This window comes from Lipophrys pholis, assembly GCF_963383615.2.
Source record: "Lipophrys pholis genome assembly, chromosome: 7".
NCBI lineage: Eukaryota > Metazoa > Chordata > Actinopteri > Blenniiformes > Blenniidae > Lipophrys > Lipophrys pholis.
This window is the reverse complement of record NC_137638.1, coordinates 9,062,842-9,077,759: the sequence shown is the minus strand read 5'-3', so window position 1 is coordinate 9,077,759 and position 14,918 is coordinate 9,062,842. Positions and strand designations below refer to the sequence as shown.

The 14,918-nt window shown below is 42.3% G+C and overlaps 2 protein-coding genes across 2 annotated transcripts in view; one reads left to right on the top strand and one right to left on the bottom strand.

Annotated features, from left to right (window-relative positions):
* Window positions 1-4,700, top strand: part of fbxw8 (F-box and WD repeat domain containing 8) — a 27,273-nt gene extending 22,573 nt beyond the window's left edge. The window contains exons 9-11 of the mRNA XM_080467025.1: window positions 1,637-1,810; window positions 2,024-2,140; window positions 2,898-4,700. Of these exons, the coding sequence (XP_080323151.1) occupies window positions 1,637-1,810; window positions 2,024-2,140; window positions 2,898-3,063 (457 nt within the window). The 3' untranslated portion in view covers window positions 3,064-4,700. The remainder of the gene's footprint in view (window positions 1-1,636; window positions 1,811-2,023; window positions 2,141-2,897) is intronic.
* tesca (tescalcin a) lies at window positions 4,607-14,918 on the bottom strand. Its single transcript, XM_080467027.1, has 8 exons — window positions 14,685-14,918; window positions 12,556-12,625; window positions 12,100-12,180; window positions 9,619-9,758; window positions 7,605-7,666; window positions 5,851-5,958; window positions 5,719-5,766; window positions 4,607-5,611 (listed from the first exon to the last, which is right to left on the bottom strand). Exons 1-8 carry the CDS (start codon window positions 14,743-14,745, stop codon window positions 5,519-5,521), a joined length of 663 nt encoding a protein of 220 aa, XP_080323153.1. The 5' UTR covers window positions 14,746-14,918; the 3' UTR covers window positions 4,607-5,518.

Here is a 14,918-nt window from a genome sequence, read left to right as displayed (position 1 = left end):
ATGCCCGGTCCTCATTGTTTAAACGTGCGCCTCCATCACGTAATGCCACTAAACTAACGGCAGACAACAAGCCCGCGGTGCCCATTTAGCCATTTAAGGCTGATTCCTTTAAAAAGTTTTGGAAGCGAGGACGAAATCTGTTTTGGGGTCCCCAGAGTGAATTTGATTATGGTAATGAAGTCTTGGAAGGAGGCTGGGGCTGGATGGAGTCATGTCCTGGATGCTTTCAGCTGCAATAAAGCCACAACGACAACAGATGGAGCTGACGGTCCCCTGGGCTGCCGGGGCTGATGAAAGCCACCAGGCAAGGAGCCGCCTCTCATTGCCTGCCATCCACCAAAAATACTAACACTTTAAAATGAGTAATGATAATAATCACGGTCATCATTAGATCGTAAAAGCGTATTTCAACCCTTGATGCAAAGCAGATCTGTAAATAAATACAACAATGAGGACAAAAAGTTTTGGGTTTTCCAAAAGGTTATTAGTGATTTATTGGATTCGTTCATTAATTACGGCCACGCTTTGAGGAGAAGTGTGTTATGAATTTAATTGCAACGGTGTTCAAATATCAATTGTTGCCCATCACCTTTCAGAATCGATCAAAGACCACAGGAGTTCACTGGAAAAGTCAGAAATCCTCACACATTCTAATATTTACAAAAATACACAAGTGTATAGCAGTCACATAAAAAAAAAGATGGTGTTTTTTCTCAATGATTGAGATTTGAAAGATTTTTTTATCTTTGAGATTAAAAGCTCTCAGGTTCGCCCCTCAGTTATTTCTACGATGTGTTTATGTTTTAAATACGAGGCCAAGAGATTTTTTACAAGCACGATTAAGAGAGTGTTGCAGAGTTTATTTTGAACGAATGAATATGAATACCTATTTGTTATTAGCAAACTTTACAAAACCTGCAAAAAAAGCATTGCAGCCATATTGATGTATTAGTACATTATTGGCTGTGGCTATAACATTTTGTAAAGATTTATAAAGTTATTTTAACTTATTGCATTATTGCAAAATGTTTATACAATAATTGATCATATTTCTCATTATGCTATTGGCAAGTTTTTGCTTAATTTCATTGAAAACTACATTATAACGTCTTATAAACACTCGCTGTGTTTGTTATTAGGAGTTTTTATTTATTTTTTTTCAATCCGCATACAGTACAGCAACGTTTCAACACTAAATCTTGTTTAGTAAACCATTTAACGTGAACATTTTGGTCCCTAAAGACATCCCTCCACATTTCACATCTGCTTCGGTTTGTCTTCTTTCCCCGGCTGGCTGGTGAAAAGTTCTTCACGTCCTCCTTGGAGAAGTGAGGACAGAGAGTCCTGTTGTCCGTACATGAATGCGGCTTTGACAAAGCGTCCCCTCCGCTGCGTGGTCCTCGCATTAGATCCCCGCCTCTGTCAGCAGGAAGTGCAATCCCAAATGAGCACGCTCCACTGGAAATGACTGATGCTATTGTGCTCACTTCACTTCTTATTTCTCTGTTGCACCCACTCTGTGGTATCACGGAAACTCTATACTCTGCATACACAAAGAAATCAGACAAAGTGTTGCTTCACAACTGAATCATCAACACGGTGGAACGAATAAAGCCACCTCCCTCGTCTCCCACAGGGTGAGGGTGTTTGACCTGAGAGCCGGCTCCTCCGTGGCCTCGCTGTACGCCCACCACCTGGGAGTCACCTCGGTGCAGGCGGACGACTGGAAGATCGTGAGCGGCGGCGGCGAAGGACTGGTGTGCGTGTGGGAGATGAGGATGGGAGCGAAGCTGTGGGAGATGCACAACAGGTGGGAACTTTTCCCCCCCGAGCAGCTGACTGGACGCACTGACCGCCCGGGCTGACAACAGTGTAATAATAGTGGCCGATGGCCGCCTGAGAGCGGTCAGGCTGAGCAGAACGTCCCCATGTGGTCCCCGGGCCTTATGATGTCCAGGTCTGGTAAAGAAGCAGCGAATGGGGAGTTAAAAAGTGAATGTGTTGTTATCCACTTCTGCTGCAGGCATCCTGTACGACACGTACGCTTCAACACCGGCACGCTGGTGACCGCCAACATCCCCGATGACAAGGCACCGCGGGGGGCCTGCATCACAGACGACGACCTCACAGCCCATCGCAGGTCAATGGGAGCCTGATAGACTAAGGGATTTTGTGTTTGCTGGATAAAGGCAGAATGACTCAATTCAAAAGCCACGAAACCCATAAAATGATGTTTGTTTATTCGGCACAAAAAAAACCCAAAGCGACTTTGACTCACTGTGTGCTCCTGGAATAGAAATACTTTGCTGCTTTAAAACCACATTTTAGCAAATTGCTGCATTTCAAACATACAGTTTTCACACTGCTCAGCTACAAGCAATACATTTTGAGTTCTGTATTCCTATTGCACAAATTGTGATTAAGAAAAATATTTTTTCCATGCTTAGTTGCCGAATTTTTTTTCTTCAGTATCAAGAACAGCTTTTTTATTTTCACTCACTTTGATTTTTATAGATTTTTCTCTTTTTATTTTTCCAAAACAAACAGAACATATGTAATTAAGGTTAATATAACAAGACAAAGATAGGAGATACAAGGAAAGAGGAAGAACAAAAGATCAATAAAATAAAATAGGGTTTTAAGTTGTTGTCTCACTATTTAAAAGCTACTACTTCCTGAAAACTGGTGCAGCTTTTCCAGCTTTCAGTGTACCTCTTATATCATGAGCCAAGCTGCATCGGGAGTGTAATTTAACACTGGCTTCATTGTTTTGCTATCTCCTGTCCGCAGGAGGGGGGAGGGGTCGTGTTTAATATGAAAAGCCAATGATTGCTTCAGTCTTATTTTTGGTTGTTGTATTGGTGGCTGCTTCTGATGTGAATGTCTCTGTGCTGCAGGCACCGTGGAGTCATCTGCCACTATGACTTTTCAGAGGACGCGCTGTCTCAAGATAGCGTCCTGCCCATCTGCAGGTCAGACTACATCGACTCGCACGGCTACAACTACAACATCGGCCTGGCCGTGCCCTACGACAGACTGTCTGGCTCCCACCCGTCCCACTGAGACACTCTGAAAAGGAACTCGGTGTCCTGAGCCTAGTTTTCTATGATCTTTGCAGTCCAATCAGGGGGTTTTAGACATGTGACAGTGTTGACTTCATCAGACATTACTCTTAAAATCATTTTTAATTGTTTGGATTAATTATTTTAAATTTAAAGTGGATTTTTCCACTTGTCCAGTCAACACACTTCACATGTTCTGTTATATTCATGTAAACACACACACACACACTCATTGAAGTGTGTGCGGCGCTGGCACGTCGTCGAAAGCAACGTAGTAGAGATGCGATGTTCGCGAATGAGTCAGTCGTTTGAACGACTCTATCAAGCGAATGATGAGAACAAGTTCGCAGTTGCGACTGCAAGCCGTTCGTTTGTGTAAATTGCCCACGCCTTGTCGCCGGGTCGTCCACGCCGCCTTCACGTGAATGACGTCTCTTGAGTTCGAGTTGTCCACACCACGCCCCGTTCACGTGAATGCAGCTATATGAACATCTAAGGCCCCGTTTACACGACACCGTTTCACGTGACACCACTTAATCCGTTAAGAAAAGGAGTGTGTTTACACTGCAGCACACTGGTGCCGTGTAAACGGACCCTCCATAAGTGAAGAAAGTTTTGCGGATGCAATCGTATTCGTTGTCGTGTAAACGGGGCCTTAGAGGAGGAGAGACATGAGTGGAGGCACATTTCAATAAACAGACAAAAAAACCAAAACAAGAACGAGGCAGTCTTTTTTGAAAGAAATGGCTCCTCAAGATCTGACTCCCTTCATAGAGCCACAAATCTCATCTCTCTCTACAACGTAGTGTCTTTCTCCAACCGGCCATTTTAGGACTCGATGTCGAATTTCTCCAAACTGAGCCACGAATCCACATTGATGAAAACTCATTTTCCCTAATTCTGTTGAAAATCCAAATTCCAGGAAAGTTGAGACATTGTTTAAAACTTCAACAAGGATCTAAATAGTGCAATTCATTTGAAACCATTAAGTTAAAATATATGAGGCTAATGCAAACGTAAAATCTTGAGTGTGCTTATTGATATTTTTGACTTTGTAATGGAATTTGTTTTTGTGTACATAGATAAAAATGTGTACATGCTTATAAGAACCTGTAAATGTAGGTCTTCACTTCTATCTCACCGGGCTGGATTTGTACAAATGGATTTAACTTCTCTTCTTCCGTGATAAAGAGTGCTCTCTAATTAAGGTTTTCCTGTCCTCAGTCTGGACACGCAGGCTGTTTTGTCAAGATAAGGCCTATCCAGTCCCTGTAAAGTTGCATTTCTAATCACCGAGTTCTACTGCAGTGCTTTCCGTTCTGTGGAGGCTGTTTAGCTAGAGACATGGCGCACACCACGTTTGAGCCTGCCAGTCCTTACTGAGGGCAAACAAAACCCAGTCTGTAGAGTAACCTCTGTCATGGCCAGAGAAAATTCTACCTGTAAAGATCCAGCCAGGTGGAAGGATTGCCTGATGGAGCGGTGAAGACATTTACAGGTCCTGTTTGGATCACACCTGTTGGATTAAGTATGAACACAATGTTGTATAGATTTTATACAGATCAATCAAAATATACATGTCATTTTGCTACAATGTAGTAAACAATGCCACATATTAAACCTGTGATCCCAAGTGTCATTCTGTTCCTCAATACGGGTCGAAAAAGTGTTAACTTTGCCTTTTTTATTTTTATATGATGTCCTGGTTAATGGTTTGCATTCATTTCGTATTTGCAGTCATCCTTTTTCTTTAGGGAGTTGGGATTGTAGCATGCAATGTTTTTTTTTTCCATATGTATATGTTATTCAACAAAGAAAAGCTGACTTAGACATACACTCTTTAAATCATGTCTTTAATTGAATTTGTTAAGCGAGATCATTCAAAAAGAAATCTGTCGCATTTCTTTAATAATGTGTCAGACATGGTGTGTTCTTTAGAGGTGGTTACACAGGCTCTCGGGGGAGCACAAAAATGAAAAGTGGAACTATTCTGGAGCTGCGCTGGAATGCTACGCGGTGCCTGCAGTCTCTGGACGTCGGTCATAGCAGAAGTCCTACAGATGCCACACGGCTGGACTGACTCCATCCGACACGAGAGCCTTTTGATAGAAGAATCCTTCATTTCACACGCACGGCCGTAAATCTCTGAAATATGTGACGCTTAATACTTTCGTTATCGCGAAATATGCGGAAACCGAGAGGACGTTATTCTGTAATTGATTTTATTTTATTTTTTTAAGTCAACTCGACTAATCACGTTAAATTAGCTGCATACTCGAAATCGTTTGTATAAAAAGAAATGTAGTAATATAGTGTATTAGGTCTCATTAGGTCTAAAAATATATTAGTGCATATCAAAAGAGTAAAGCTTCATTCCTTTTTAAGGGCTAGAGCGGTTCTGCTAAAAACAGCAGCAGCATAAACATTTCTCTATTAAAATAAAAAAAATGTTTCCTTCAAGAGGTCGATTTCCCACAACGCATTGTTGTAGTGTCCACGTCCAGAAAGCGAATGTGCATCCTGGTCTCCATCTCGAGGCCTTTTAGGATCTGTGGGCAGAAAAAAAACACCTCAAAGTGCTTCCTTCAGTTCAGCGACTATTAAATGAGGTTTTGTAGGGGAAAAAAAAAAAGGTGCGAGCTGTGAAACGACGAACCTGCTCGAAATGCTCAAACGTGATGCCTTCGTAGAAATCATCCGGGGCCTGAAAGCAACAAGGACACACACGAGCGCGTTAATTTGCAGATAGTTTTTGTCGTTCCAGCTCAGTTCAGGCGAGTCCGGTTACCATGTGCGGCACGTTTGTGCTCGCCACCTCCAACATGGCGGCGTCCGCTATCGCCCGGGCGGCCTCCTGCCCGATGGCGCCGCTTTTGGACAGAAGTTCCTCCACGACCTGAGACGGAAGCAAAAAAAAACGTGAACTCGGTCGGGTTTCAGCCTCATGCGAGGTAAGAAATGTGCAATCCTAGATTTATTCTCTCGTGTATATACACACAGAACACAATGCCTGTATGATTATTGATTTGTCATTTAAATAATGAGGGACGTAGATCATGACGTAAATAGAACGGCCAAGAAAGACGTCTAAAAAAAACGTTCATTCTTTAGTTCGGTTTCTTGATGCCTAAACTTCATTGGAAATGAGTCGGAGCCGATCAGATTCAGAATAATTTACTATGAATTTGGAAATTTGCCACTCCGGCCGCCAATTTTCACATGATTTACTTATGATAAAGACTTTATTATTGTCAATGAAATAAATAAAGAGGGGCTGAAAGTCAGTTAGACGCTTTTTTTGTAAATAACTCTTAAAGGTATGAAATAAAAAAAAAACTCTGAATGGCCATTACAGTTAGTATCATCTTTCCATACTCATTGAATCATGATGCAGGTTTGCATATTGAGACAGAAGTGTAATATTGTCACATGTCCACTACAAACGGGAAGGTCGACCAGCTCAACCCTGAGTGAGCTCACCGGTCTTACTGTCAGATTGCGAGGCTCCTCCACAGTCCACTAATACTTCATGTAAAATCTCTGATTACACCTTTTCTCGGGAAGACGTGGGTGTGTACAGACTACCCCCCACCCCACCTCACTCTCGCACTGCGTCATGCTTGTTTGTTATGTTTTGCACCTGTTTGGGTGAGAAGACTTAAACCTAACAATTTTGAAAAATAGCAGGTACCTCACTGACGTGTATTTTTCTTTGATTGGATTTGCTTTGCACTGAGGACAATATTCATTAGGCCTGGAAAAAAACTGCATGTTCGGCGATTTGATGTGCTTTGCTTAACGTACAAGCGATTCTGTGGTTTCTCGGGTCACTGATTTGCAAAGTGTTTTTTTAAAGTGTGGGGCGGGCCTCAGGAGAGCCTCGATGGGGTACAGCGGCACCCTTGGGGGGGGGGGGGGCTGTAACCCAAGGGTGTCAAACACATCTTAGTTGAGGGGCCACATTCAGCCCAATTTCATCTTGAGTGGGCCGGACTGGTAAAATAGTGTCATAATAACCTTTCAATTAAAACAGATTGGATTTGCTCACGGGCCTTATGTTTGACTCCCTTATTGTATCCTTTCAATATCTGAGAAGAAATCAAGATAAACACGTGTGGGTAGACAATAGAACTGTTCATGATAAATGAGAAAACAAGCTTTAGTGCAAAATGTATAACAGCAGCAGATTATTTGCAGCTTTCTAAATCTCTGTCAGTCTGATCGGGGTAAAGAGTCATGTCAGCTCCTGGTGGCTTTTGCATTTAAAACAAAAGTGGAAATGAAAGTGAGTCAAAACAAAAAAAAAAACAGGTTTGCATAACTTCCTGACTTGTGGATTTTTATTTTGAAGCTGCTGGTCATCAGGTAAAAACAAAAAACTGATCTTATAGTTGAATTGAGAGACATCAGGGTCAAAAAGGGTGCGCGTGGTTTTAAAGGGAAACAGGCGACGAGAGCTTTTTAATGGCGGCAACCACACCGTACTTTTCTGATGGTTAAAATTCAGACAAGAAAAAAACATGTGTGATTAATCTGCCTTACCTTCCTGTACTCCGCCAGCGTGATGGTGCCGTCATTGTCCGTGTCATGCATGTTGAACAGGACTGGAGAGACGGGAGCAAACAAATTAAGTGGTTAGGCCGACTCCGGAGGAAAATTTCTGTCATCAAAATTACGAGATCCTCTTAATGGAGCAGAGGAAGCTGTGATTAACTGCGTGTTTACGATGCTGCAGAGATAAGCCAGCACAAAGACAGGCGAGCCCTTCAGGCAGCGTTAGTGAGTCTGCACAAGCCACACGGCGGCAATCGGACACTTTTCAGATGTCACTGCTTTGTCAATCGTGTCATATTCAAAAGTATGAATCTGCTCCTCAAGGAACAACCACGATTCTGTCTGCAAACGTGGCTGAAAGTATAAAAATACATGAATTGCTTTTGGGAAAAGTCCACCGTCCCTCTCAGCTCATACATCTTCATCACTCACGGATGTCCCTACGCCCTCCCGGGAAGGTGCGCCTCGCATATACTGCCAGTAAAAATAATGACATGACGACAACAAAGAGTGAAGTAAGGATTCCTCCCGAAAAAGACTAGAATCTGGTGTTGCTCAAGAGGCTCGGTAAATCTGACCTCTGGACTTAGCTGCAGTCAGCAGTCCTCGCAACACTCCCTGACATTTAGTTAGAAACATCTCACAGCGAAAGCAACGATCCGGAAAGATCGGACGGGGCTTCCAAAGGAAGCCGAGAGATACCAGGAATGCAACTCTTCACATTTACATGGCGTTAGATACACCGTGACGCATTGTACCGAAGACAATCATCACCAGGAAAAGCGACTTTACAGTGAGCTGGGCATTTCCCTAAAATTGTTTAATAAACAATTGGGGGCTTCATTCAAGGTGCTTAGAATTATAAATCATAAATTATAAAGAAAAAATGGAATTGTGCCTCTAGCATTACTGTGAAACAACCAAGTCAAATGAAACTGCTTCACCAAAATGTTAATAATTTGGAATTCCCTTACTAGAGCTCGGCTATAAAATCTAATGTTTCTGAACAATCACATAAAAAAGGAAGCACATTTGAACGAAAGAGATTCCCCCCCCCAAAAAAACCCAGGATATCCAAAAGTGTGCTTTAGATTGTTTATCTATTTATTTTTTCCATTAATAATATTACGCTTTTTCAGTTTTTAAGTCCAATTAGGATTCAAAGCTTAATAAAACATTAGAAGAACCTAAAAGCCTGACTTCATAACAACTTTTTTCAGGCTTTTTTTTTTATTTATTTGTCTTCAATTAGTACTCAAATTAGTTACTGCATAAAACAGCCGTGAAGGACCCTAACACCCCCTCTGACTTTGGCGGCTTTTCTGAGGAAAACCAAACACAAAACTGTGACATGAGAAAGACACCGGAAAATGTGACTGATCCCATTTAGTGTCTTTCATGATACAAAGTATGTCCGATTCATACCTCAAGAAGAGCAGGTGAAGCAACGCGCTCGCTCTCCCTCTTTGAATTTGCTTCAATTTGACTAAACACAAATTTGCTCAGAGAACTTGTCCTGTAGTTCAGTACCAGCTGAAAAAAACCGCAAAGAAGGATCCTCGGCCAATGTTTAGATGTGGGAAAATCATGGAAACTAGTAAGGAAATATTAGTCACCACTCACATGAGGCAGGTTGAGGGGAAAACAGACCAGATATAGACACATACATCCAGAAATACCTGAAGGAAACCCGTTAACAAATACTTTTGTCTATGTTGTAGAGATCTATTTGGACTGCATACGAGTTCCAAATCTGTGGCAGCGAATCATCCTGTTCTTGCTGTGATTTGCCTCCCGGCCCTGATCCCAGCGGAGCCAGGAATACCGACAAGCTTCTCAAATGCGACAGGCAGAGAAGTAAATGCTGTTCATTCATGCCGCTGTGCATCATCACACTCTTTATGGCAGCTTGGCGGCGACTGAAATCAGAGCCTCTCGTCACCCAGTTATCACCCCGCTGTCGATCGGGAGGGAAGAACTTTGTTATTCGAAAGGTACTCACAGCGAAGCTTCTCTCTTCTTATCTCCGCCTTCTCCTCTTCCGTCGTTTTCAGAGTTAGAGGTCGGAAGTGGGACATGACCATGAGGAACTGCTCAAAGCCGATCTCCTCCAAGGAACCCACCTCATTCTGACGCTGGTTCCTGGAGAACGATCAAGAAAAAAAACAACACTTTAGCATCATTTCGAATAATGAACTCATACAACTGCACCATAGACATACTGTATGTACTTTCACTTTAGCCGCCATATTGGATGAGGACCCGGTTTGCCTCGAGCACGTTCACTTCTGTTGAGGGAGTGGGTCTTTATTGAAATAAAATATTAATACCTCACATAATTTTAAACCACTTTTCACATGGTCTGGTACAAATGACACACGTTATGATACAGGATTCTTTATACGCGGTGCATTTACTAACAACGGAGGCAGAAAAAGACGAACACAGGGTGTAGCTGCATAAACCTAGTGCTTCGTATTTCCTTGGAATAAGTATGGCAGAAGGCTGACCATACTCACTATCCATCCAGCTTCTGTCCTGCTTTATCTAGTCAAAAGCTCCGATGTGCTGGAGCCAATCTCACCTAACAAAGGGTGAAGGCAAGTTGCACCCTGGACAGCTCACAAGTCCATCAAAGGACAAATACAGGAAACTTGTGTACACATGGGGAGAACATGCAAACACACAAAACGACCTGGACTGGACTATAACCTGTGATAGTTTGGCTACAACAACGACACCAAACAGATCAAACTGAACATTTTGGTCCACACCAACAGGAGTAAAAACACTTTAATTCTATAGAAAATGTCGTACCAGTTTTGTTGGTTTTCATCCAATCGTGCACATGGCTCATACTCTTGTGAGAACCAGAAGTCACATGTAATCCCAGACATCTTGTTTACCGTGGTAAACATTGGTATCCAATGTGATATTTGTAAAGCATTAAAAATGTCAACAAGTTTCTCTTTATGGGGAGGAGAAAAAAAAACGGTCAACTTTTACTGCAGCACTTTGTGAATGGATGGATGGATTGGATCACATGTTTTCCTTTCACAACCAGCGCTGCAGTTCCTGGGAATGTAGACTGAAACCCGACAGCGCCATTCGTTTTCTCTTTTCAATTGTGGTCATTTGCCTAAACAAACAGACATAAAGCATGGACTGTTGTGATTTGATTATGCTGAACATTCTCGAAGCGAATGCCCTATAAATCTCCCCAAACAATGATAAAAATCTTTAATAGAGCGGCATCAATCCTATTTCCCATGAAAGATTTGATTAACAGCAATAGCATCATAACATTTCATTGTAAGCACAGATTGAAGGAGATAAGAAAAATTCCTTCGCTAGGGAAAATCTATTCTATAATCAATTGTTGAACAACCAACGGGTTTTTATCTTTCGAATAGTAGAATAATAGCAGAATTTTCTGAAGCAGGGCTTTTCACATCGTGGGATGACATTTGGATCCATAAGCCACAAACGGCACACCTCTTGTGCTAGTGAGAAGCACATCTGGTAAACCTTCCTATACAGTCAGCAACTGTCAATCTTCGTAAGGAAGGGCATCACGGCGTCGCCTGCAGCTCATTGAGAATGTCAACTTCTTCAGAAAACCCAAAAATAAAAAAAATTTGTTGCTGGATTTTTTCGCCAGTCAGTTTTGACAAAAAAAAAAAGTCATTGAGAGAATTTGGACACTCGCCAGATTTAGCAGGAAAGTCGCCAAGTTGGCAACAATGCTGAAACGTTCTTTCTGCTGTGGAGGATTTCAGTTGGATTTTGTTCAGGATTTACTTACGGCCACTTTATTAGCGTGCATATTGTCTTTTCCAACCATTTGTGTGTGCCGATGTATGCGTGCTTGGTCTTGTCCTGCATCAGCACCAACCAAGAGGTTTGACACTGGCGAACTCAGTCTCAGTTCTCGAAAATGTCGTGGTAAACTACAGATCTTATGTCTCCTTTGGTGTGTTCAACACCTCCAGGACCTCTGCCAGGTTTTTACAGTAGGTCGTCTCGATGTTTTGGATATGAGCCCAAACAGAAAGATGCATTGCGCTCCTAAAGACTTCTCTCGTCGAGTCTACCTATTAAACATTGGGCCAGAAAGACTTCGGTACATCTCTGACACAGCTCTCCAGACTCTTCCAGTTCAGCCTGTCCTGTGACATAACAATGCCTCAAACTACCTACATTCCAGAACAATTCGATAAAACAGGAATTTCAAGTTCTTTGAAACCTTTTGACCTTCATCACCTTGATGCTTTTTAAATTGTTGAGGCTCTGGCAATAGTTTAGTCTATCTTGGCTTCGTCACTGTATAACCCGTCTGGATAAACAAAGTCGCTCCACAAGATTTAAATGTTGAAGTCTGTAGTAGCTGATGAGCAGTCATCATTCTAATCGTCCATCTTTTATGCTCACTTAAAGCCACCGGATGAAAAGAGAGAATGTGGTGTAATGCGACTCTACCAACCTTTTATCGAAGAACGCCTCAATAATTTGCTTTCTGATTGGGTTGTTGGCGAGCGCTGGTATGTTGCCCAAGTTGTCTCTGCTGCAGTGCGACAAGAGAAAGTCCATTATCATAAAAGAGATACGACGGCTCAAGCATAACATATGAGAAGTGAGAGTGGCATCTCGGTAAAGAAAAACACCTGCACTCTTGTTTCTTTGTACAGAGAAAGAACTTCTTCATGTCGATGTGCGTATACAACATGCGTCAGCTCTGTTGAACTGATGGATTGCTACATCGTATGAACCTAATGTGTCTGGATTTCCTTGTTTGTTTTGGTGCCTGTGCCAGAGGTGCCACAAATACCCACAATTCCTATGCAGCCGCTGTGCCACCCGACGGGAACTGCACTAGGCATTCGGCTAAGACGCAGAGGTTTGCCACGTGTGATGTTTGTGACTACAAAGGATCATTTACCTTATTGTCTCTTCATTCTCACTCAGCTGCTGGAATCTTTTCTGAAGGTTTTTGATCTGCTCCAGTGAAACTGCGAAGAGGCAAACGGCAACATGAGCACACGTCAAGGACACACCCATAATTATGTGCTCACCTATCAATCAACAAGCCTCCTGCACTCAGCTGTGAATCAGGTGTGTCTGCGGGCTAACTTATAGTTAACGCACAGTAGTAAACAAGCAATTAGTCGCACTCCCCTATAGTTGGTACCTTTTCTGGATTTAGTTTGAAGCATGAGAACTGTCCACGCGATCTGAATCTGACTCACAATTAGCCGCATAAAGAGATGAAGTATTGTCATATAAAGTATTGTATTGTGTTGAATGTGAATCAACATGGAGCCTTCGCTCCTGCAAATTTTGGTTACAATGATTTGGGATAAGGTGACAGAAACAAGTGGGCATATTACTTGTTTGTATCTGTCTTGAGGCTTTTGAAATGCTGTTTTGCTGTCATTTTGTAATTGTGTCCATGTCACATTTGTTGGGTTTTTTTTGCAATTGTGTTGCAGCTTTTGATGCTTTTGGTAATTGTGTTGTTGCCTTTGCATTGTGGTGACTGTCCAATCTTGTCCTCACTACAACAAGTGAAGCATAAGACAGCACAGTAGAGCAGTTAAACATAAGGCCAGTTGGCCAAAACCGGCACACACGAGGCTGCACTCTGGCCCATCAAAACACCAAATTGTAATTATTCCAAAGAAAACACACATTTTATTGATTTTTTTTTTAATACATTTCTTAAAAGTAGTGGACACAACACCGAGACCCGAGCTGAGATGTTGGTGACGATGACATGAAAGATAGCGACCTCATAGCGAACAAACTAGTCTCAAAGCCATGCGGTCCGAATGAGTTTGTAAAAAGATCCACAATGGAACAGCTATAGGAAAATCTTTTGAGGACATTTCACTGTATTTTGCACCAGGATGAACGATTACATTTGGAGTTATGTTGAGATTGAAGTCATTTTTGGTCATGATTGTTTGCTTTTATCAAAATATGAACATTTTCATCATGTATACACCGCGCCACAACGTGTTAGTCATCCCTGCAATAGAAAGTCAATGGTGAGGTTCTTACTAACTCCCAATCAAACTGTCAAAAGGTCAAATATACCACCTCCTCATGTACCGGCATAGCATTGCTTAGTTCTACATATTTCAGAGGTGCAATTCCACTATCAGTCTGAAGGCAGAGCAAACAGGGTTCAACTTTTCTGCCATTTCAAATGGCTCCTTTTAAATCATTAACTCACTGTGTGGAGTGGCAGCAGGTTTAAACAGCAAAACGGCCTACTGTGTCTGCTGCCATACCAAACACGTCTGACATTTACGGATGTATATTTGTTCTCTTCTCTCTCCCACCTCCTTTTACCCACATGCTGCAAGGCGAGTGTGTGTAGTGACAACTGTACTTGCACCGTGTGGGGGTTAAGGAATATGGTGTTGCATTATTGCTTCATAAATAAATATATATTTATTTTTTCTGGTTTGACCGAGATGTGTCGCCTCCCAATCAACCGATGCAACAGAAAAAATCGATGGTGTAACTTTTGTGTCTTATAAGTTCATGGAAATCTGCAGCTGAGAAAAGGGGACAAAGCCCCACCTTGAGGAAATGCGGGCAATAAAACAGTCCAAAGTCTCCGCCACACAAACACTATCAAAGTAGAGATGCAATCCTTATCCCGTTTTCTTACTACTGCGTGCTGCTGCATGCACAAAGTTTCATTTCAAGAACCAGCCCTGCTCTAAAAATAGATCTCCGTCCTATCGTTTCATTTGTAGTGGAAGGTTTACTTTTACTTTGCAGGCATTCTTTTTTTTTTTTTTTTAAGGTTTTACACCAACTACAGTAAAAAGTTCCGAAGAAGCCGCACAGATTCACACAAATACAAATATCGCAAAAAGAGGATTGATTTAGATCATTTAAGGTGTCTTGTTTTGTCGCGCAGTAGGTAATAATGACAACCGCATAAACGCGCATTAGAAACTCAACTCTTATTTGGGTTCCTTCCCCTCGACGATATGAACATTAAATCGCACATTTAGAAAGTTATTTACGTTCCCATATAATTCCTTTACTTACATCCGGTTTTTTCCACCAGGTGCTGGTACTTGTGCTCAGTGCGCGTCTGAGAAGCTCCCATCCTGCTGCTGCTCCACCGGCGCGTCAAAAGGCGCACAGTGTGAATGAATCCGCTTCTCCTGCGCGCCGCCGCCGCTGCTTTATCGCTCCGCTATCGGCCTCCTGTTAACATCTGGCATCCTCAAGGTCCTAAATCCACACGACGACCTGCACAGCCTTCCGCTTCCAAGTAAG

Coding starts and splice junctions, on each gene's coding strand:
- tesca (XM_080467027.1), bottom strand. CDS start 14,745: ATGGGAGCTTCTCAGACGCGCACTGAGCACAAGTACCAGCACCTGGTG. Junction 7,667..9,618: donor AAGAAGAGAGAAGCTTCGCT/GTGAGTACCTTT, acceptor CCGTCTCTCCAG/TCCTGTTCAACATGCATGAC. Junction 5,959..7,604: donor CGCTGGCGGAGTACAGGAAG/GTAAGGCAGATT, acceptor CTTCCGTCTCAG/GTCGTGGAGGAACTTCTGTC.